The sequence below is a fragment of the Anolis sagrei genome, chromosome 2, assembly GCF_037176765.1.
Source record: "Anolis sagrei isolate rAnoSag1 chromosome 2, rAnoSag1.mat, whole genome shotgun sequence".
Taxonomy (NCBI): domain Eukaryota; kingdom Metazoa; phylum Chordata; class Lepidosauria; order Squamata; family Dactyloidae; genus Anolis; species Anolis sagrei.
This window is the reverse complement of record NC_090022.1, coordinates 75,385,743-75,392,795: the sequence shown is the minus strand read 5'-3', so window position 1 is coordinate 75,392,795 and position 7,053 is coordinate 75,385,743. Positions and strand designations below refer to the sequence as shown.

Here is a 7,053-nt window from a genome sequence, read left to right as displayed (position 1 = left end):
AATTGTGATTTGGAGGAAGAACACAGTAACCAATCATCAAGATATGGGAAGACCGTAATCCCCTGTTGGCTGAGATATGCTGCTATAACTGCCATGCATTTTGTAAACACCCTGGGAGCTGTTGATAGGCCAAACGGAAGGGAGTTTAATGAAAAATGGTTATGTTGTATTGCAAAGGTGAGGAATCTGCGGTGTGATTGTCTAATTGAGATGTGAAAATAAGCATCTTTCAAATTCGCCATTGCTAACCAGGATCCTTCTGGAATGAAGGGAAGTATGTTAGGGAGAGTGACCATGCAGAATTTGCGTGGTGTGATGAAGGTGCTGAGTCTGCGAAGATCAAGAATGGGACGTAGTCCTCCATCTCTTTTGTCTACGAAAAAGTATCGGGAGAAGAAGCAGGTGTTGGCTTCTTGGCAGGGGGTGGGAGAGATAGCTCCTTTGTGAAGCAGAGAATTTATTTCTTCCCAGACAGCTTGGGAAGGTTGGGTAAGGAGGACATGCCCTACAGGAGGGTAGGTGTCAAATTCTATCGCATATCCCCTGTCGATGATATCCAGTACCCAGGTGTCTGTTGTGATAGATAGCCAAACTGGTAGAAAATGATGTAGTCTGTCTAGGTATGTAAGATGTAGTGTGGTAGGTAGGGGGAGGGGAGGGAAGGGAAGGTCTTGCTAAAAATGATGTTTGTTGTTGTTTGTGGGTCTTGTACCACAGTACTGACCTCTGGAGGGAAGCGGGGGATGTTTCGCAGCTGTAGATTGGAGCATATGGTCTCTGCCAACCTCTATAGAAGGAGGTGTTGAAAGGTCTGTTGTAGTATTGGGGTAGGTAGTAATAGGAGCCCCAACGTTGGCATTGGTAGGTGTATGGCTGTTGGTCATACTTATAGACTGTTTCATCTTGTGTGAGTGCTCTAGTTGTGAGTCAGTTTCAGGGTTAAATAACCCTCCCTCATCCATAGGGAGGTCTTCAATAAGTGTTCTCTGAGACTGTGAGAGAATTGCAGCCCTAAGCCAAGCATGCCTGCGAAGGGCCACCAAGCCTGCTATAAGCTTGCCTGAAGTATCGGCTGTATGCTTTGCAAGGTCTTTTTGTAGGTGTGATAAGAGTAAAGCTTCTTGTTTAAAAGCTTTAGCTAGAGGTTGTTCAGATGGAGGTAGTAAGTCTAGATAAGGGGAAATTTTGTTCCACAAGAAGGTCTGGTAAACACTCATATAAACTCCATAGTGAGCCATGCGTGCAAAAAGGCATGCTGAGGAATAGAATTTTCTTGCCATGGAATCCATTTTTTCCCTTCTTTGTCAGAAGGAGAAGTTTGGTTTGTACAGGTTTTGGTTGGGCATCAGTTACTACAGAGTTTGCTTTAGGCATCTTAGATAGCCATGAAGCTGAGGAAAGATCAATACGGTACAAGTTCTCTGCTCTTTTGGGGGTTGCTGGAACCATAGCTGGAGCAACTCCTGTATTTTTAAGGATTTTAAGTAAGTAAGGCAAAGTGGGCAACACAGTGGTGTTTGTTGTTCTACAGAGGTGAAGCATGGATCTGAAACTGTATCTGTTGGTTCAGGTGTGGAGAGATTCAAGGTTCTGGAGAGTCTTATTAAAAGGGCTGAGAATTTTTTAAAGTCTTCTAATTATTGAGGGGAGGGATCAGGGTCTGGGTGGGGGTCCTCAGGGATAGGTGTATCATCTGTGGACTCCAAATCAATAGTTTCTGAGTCTGGTTGGTGTGAGAGGGGTGGATCCAAGAGGGGTGGTTGAAGATTTGCATCAGTATGTTGTTCTAAAGGCTGAGAGAGTGTGGCAGTAGGAGGTGCACAGGGTGGCTGTGGATATCTAGGATCAGGTGGGTGGGGGGCATTGAATCCTTTGGTATGATCGGGAGGAGGAGGGTAAAAGAAAGGGTATATGGGGTATGGTGGGGGGAATAAAGATGATTAGGTTATAATGTTCTGGGGAGAGAGAGCGGGTCTTTTTGGAGGGGTGAAGGGAGGGAGTTGGGGGATAATCTGACTCAGGGGAACGAGAGGGCTGCGCAGGAGGCATGGATTGAGCAGGGGGAGGAGTCTCCCGCGGTACCAGAGACTCAGGCATGTTTGGAGAAGGAAGTGGGGATGATTGGGAGGGGGGAAGAGGAGGAGGAGAGACCGAAGGGTCGGCAGTGCGATGGGCTTCCAACACAATGTGAGGATCTAAAAGCTTGAGGGGGGGAAGTTGGGGGGGGGATCCTCCATTTCAAGTAAGGTGGGCAGAGGCTCCTAGAGTTGGAGCGTGGAACCGTGAGGTTGGGGCATCGGTTCCAGTGTAGAAGGACTCAAGGGCTGAACACCAGTGAGTTGCTGTCCCTTTTTTTGACTATTTGATTTTTCTTTAGATTTTGAAGACCTCGTGGTCTGTTTGGATGTTTTTTGTTTCTTTTTTGGCAGCTCCGCTGAGGAAACACTTGCCAAGGGAGAGTTACGCCTATCCCCAGCACATGGGAAGGGAGGCTGAGGAAGTTGTTGTAAAGGGGAGGATTGGCTGGGATGGGAGCCGGTTGGGGTGCTAAAGCACGCTTATATAGGAGGGCTTTCAGTTGGGCGTCCCTGCCTTTGTGAGCTCTGGTAGTGAAGCTCAGGCATATTTCACAAGTTTGTAAGTTATGGGATTCCCCCAAACAAAGAAGGCATTTAGTATGCCTATCAGCTTCTGGGAGATTAGCTCCACAAGCTGAGCAGTTTTTAAAATAAAGGGAAGACATTCTAGCCTGCCTGAGAGAAGAGAGTCGTCAGCCGGTCTGTGGTCAGGATTGGAGAAGGTAGGTAATCGATATGGAAGTCCAGTAAAGCACAAGAGATGCTGCTAGTTTGGCGCGGAAAAGGGAACTAGCGGCCAAGCCATGCCTAGTGGCTTATATACCGGGGGGGGGGGGGGGGAGGAATGGGGGGGCCTATATTGTCTAAAAAAATCATTTAAAAATTCATTAAATCTCTATAATGTTCCGGATTGCTGCGCAGGCACACAGGAAAACCCATAGGTGTGCATTTCACAGAGGACATGACAAGGAATTAATTTTTTCCTCACTCACTTTGGGTGAGAGGGAGGAAGGGAATGGGATGGGGAAGCAAGAGGAGGCTGGTCAGATGTTGCATGGTCTCCGGGGCAGATGAGGGCGCAACATAGGGAAAGGGGCGGAGGAGAGAGCTTAGGTCTTGCTTTCTGATTTACCAATGAGTTTTTGGAGAAATTCATTTCTCACTTCTACATGTAGAATTATCATTGGAACAAAGCAGTCCTCGAGTTTTGTTGCTACCTAGCCCAATCCTCTCTATTACCCAGGCTTCACAGACAAATGTCTATGATGTTGCTCCTCTCTCCCCTGATTTTCATATCAGGTTGTGGGAGAGTGCCTATCAAAATTAGGTTGAGGGTGATCAATGAAACAGGGCATCTGTTTGTGACACCCAGCTCAATCCTTGTGAGAGCTTATCTAAAAACAAACTTGTCGAAGGAAACCATTGAAACTGTCCCCAGTCCACCTTCACAGCTACTGCACATTTGGATGCTCCTCCTCCATTTTCCTCTCCTCTTTTTACCTTTATTCTGATTCCCCAGCAGCCCATCTTACTCTCTTTGAGGCTTGTCTTGCATTGCTCTGCAGAAGCTCAAGACTTAAGAGGAGCTGCTTCCATTGCCACAGGCCAGGAAGTCCTCCATCCCCCCTTGAATGCTGTCTCCTACAAACCCCCAACCTGGAAACAGCGAACTCACTCCTTTCATTTGCCTTCTCCACTGATCCACTTGTCTCCTGTAACTTTGCCAAGACAAGAGGGTGAAAGCTCACAGCCTCTTCCATCTCACTGTCTTGCTCCCTCCCTCCATCTCAGAGACCCAGCCAGGACCCCCTATTCCTACAAATGTGGATGGTCTACTGTATTCAATAACATTTAATAAAATATCTGAAGACTTGTAGAACTTCTGAAACAGAGGTGTCCACACAGATCTTCAAATATGTGGAAATCTGCATACATGCATACACTGAATAATAACAACTTGTAATTATTCAGTGTATGTATGTATACACCAAGTCAATGCCATGCTTTCTGGGCCTAGGTAATCACCAGTCAACCTATCTCACAAATCTACTACCCACCCTCAATTCCAACCTGATCTCAATTCAGGATGCAGGCCACATATTTAAAAAAACAATTTTCCTGGAAACTGTAGTAGGTGTTTAAATGCTGCATTAAATATTTAAAGAAGAAGTACTTTCCTTTCAAAAGCAAATGAATAATAATAACAAAACTTTATTTATATTCTGCCCTATCTCCCCAGAGAAACTTAGGGCAGATTCCAAACATAAAAGGAAAACATTCAATGCCTGAACATGATAACAATACACCCATAATAACGAAAATTGACAATGAACACCATGTATTCCAACAGGACCAGAATCGAAGTAAGGATTAATTATTCTGTTGGTGTGGACTTTCTTCAAACACAGGCTAGTTGAATATACTACATTCCCACCCAGTATAAAAGCTCATTTAGTCCTCCAGAATGTTGGTCTTTGAAGCATCTCCGTAGCTGCCTGCTTCAATTTGGAGTTGCCCAGTATGAGGATGACTGCTTGCATAGAGCCATTCGTCAGCTTTATTAGTATAACCAAGGTCCATTTGAATCCTCTTAAATCTTTCACCAATAACACAATCTGTGCAGTGTAAAATATAACATAAAGAAGTAAGAGGGAGAGGATTGTCCCAGCTGCCTTGATATGAACTTTTGTTTGAAGGCTCGTCAGATTGTTTCCTTTGCCTGTCATTCGGCAGTTGTGTCTCAAGAGTGAGGCAACAACTAGGATGGAGCAAAGTAAAACCACAAGAAGGGGACAAGCAGAGCCAAACAACATAAAAAAGGATTTAAAAGAATCAGCATGAGCTATTTGAACTTGACTCATGTCAATCCCCTTTGTAGTTCCGTTGCTTAGGTGATATATAAAAGTATTCTGGAAGGCAAAAATAAAAACAGCTAAGGACACAGCTAAAGACCCCAAAAGAAGCCGGGGTATTAGCCATGATATCCTCAGCTTGCACCAAAGGAAAAAAGAGCAAGAACTGTTCACGATCTTGATGCAGTGGAAGAAAGAGATCCAGGCAGTGTTCCAGAATCTGAAAAATGTTAAAACACTAACAAAGGTGTACATTACTTGTAGCACGACATTGTTGCTGATCACAAAGTAGTTCTTCAGCAAAGCTGCAGCCAAAGCAGTTGCAATACAGATGTTGGATATCCCCAGACTCAGAAGGAGTTGCTCATTGGAGGCAAGGCTCCTGCTTGAAGCCCATTCAACAACAATCACTTTGAGTATGAAGCCATTGGAGATGAGCCCAGCAGTGACCAAGTCAACCAGAGCTACCAGAAAGGCAAGGAACTTGACAGACAACATATCTGTAGACTAGAAAATCCTGCTTTTTTTAATAGTGAGTATCAGTTGCTTGAAGAAAGTTTCTGGGATGAGATGGCAAATGCAAAGAGCAGATCAGCGGTGTAGGTTTTGATGCACTGAGAATTATCTAATGAACAGTATATTCAGTCTATGCAAATAAACAGGACTCATATATCTCCAATTTCCATAATGCTTTTGTCTGGAACTATTATTTTGATAAATATTAGATGGAAGGTCCTTTCCAAGGACTTTCTAACATTCAGGCATGATGCTCAACTTTTAGTAGCTGTGTGAATAAGGTTTGACACAGACGTATGTAATATTACTCTCTGTGTAAAGCAGGAATGGGCAAAGTGTTGCCTGAAAGTGGCACAAAGCCCTTGCGGTTCCAAACTACCTTGCCTAAAACCCCTGAAAAGAAAAATAAGTTTCCATCTGATTTTTCACTCCAGGTGGCTTAAAATCTCTGCAAAGTATGTATTTTGTTTCTCCAAGCTATAAAGTCCCATGATCTTAATCAATGTCAATGTGTGAATTTATGATCCTTTCTTGTTTCTTTACTGTTTGAAAAGGGGCATTGATTTGTTTATTGTTGTTTATAGAAAGGGAAATTCAAATATGTGTTTCTGACATTAGCACCATGGTAAACATATCCATTCTTCATTTGCATTCCTGTGATTGAAGGAGAATATTACACTGACATGATTTCGGAAACAAATATAATTCCTGCATTGTGTCTATGGAGCTGTATACCCTGTTGGAATATTGTGAAGCGTTTACATCTAAAGGAAGTGAGCTTTGCACTGGAGTTGTTCAAGAGCAATGCAACCATGTTTGTTCCCATTGGGGAATATCTGACTCTGTGGAACAAAGTGCAAATTTAGATTAATGGGAAAGTGGTATATGAGAATGTTATTATTATTTCCAAAAAAAGAGGCAAACAGTCTTTAATAATTATTCCAAATACAGATGTGCTGTTATAGATTTAGTTGGGTTGGGTTGTTGTAGGTTTATCGAGTTGTATGGCCATGTTCTGGAAGCATTCTCTCCTGACGTTTCACCAGCATCTGTGGCAAGCATCCTCACAACCTCTGAGGATGCTTGCCACAGATGCAGGCGAAATGTCATGAGAGATTGCTTCTATAACATGGCCATACAACCCAAGTAACCTACAACAACCCAGTGAAAGCCTTTGACTATATGTTGTTCAAGCTGATTCCAACTAATAAGGACCTTATCATGAAGTTTTCTTGGCAAGATTAAATCAGGAGAGGTTTGCATTATTTAGCAGTGTAAATCAGCCTCTGTTCATATGGCAACTGATGTGTGGCATCTGGGCTTTGGGAAATTGTATATTTATGTTCTAAAGCTTATACATAATTGATATTGCTTGGAATCACTACAATATATAGGAAAACCTCAGTATTCCATAAATCAATTGTCTTTTCTGGAGTCTTATTCATGTCAATAATTTTACCATATGTATCACCTCCCATATCTTCATTGCCTTTTCCATTGAAAAAAAACGGTTTTTCACTGTTCTTCACAGTCTCTGGGAATGTTCATTCATCCACCTAACAACAAATATACATTTGATCCCAAACCTCCTGATTTCCATTGTTAGA

At 43.1% G+C, this 7,053-nt stretch overlaps 1 protein-coding gene across 1 annotated transcript; it reads right to left on the bottom strand.

Moving 5' to 3' along the window:
* Positions 1–4,354: 4,354 nt before the first annotated feature.
* On the bottom strand, positions 4,355–6,472 carry LOC132766679 (taste receptor type 2 member 9-like). Its single transcript, XM_060760998.2, has one exon. It carries the CDS (start codon positions 5,426–5,428, stop codon positions 4,526–4,528), a length of 903 nt encoding a protein of 300 aa, XP_060616981.2. The 5' UTR covers positions 5,429–6,472; the 3' UTR covers positions 4,355–4,525.
* Positions 6,473–7,053: the final 581 nt, after the last annotated feature.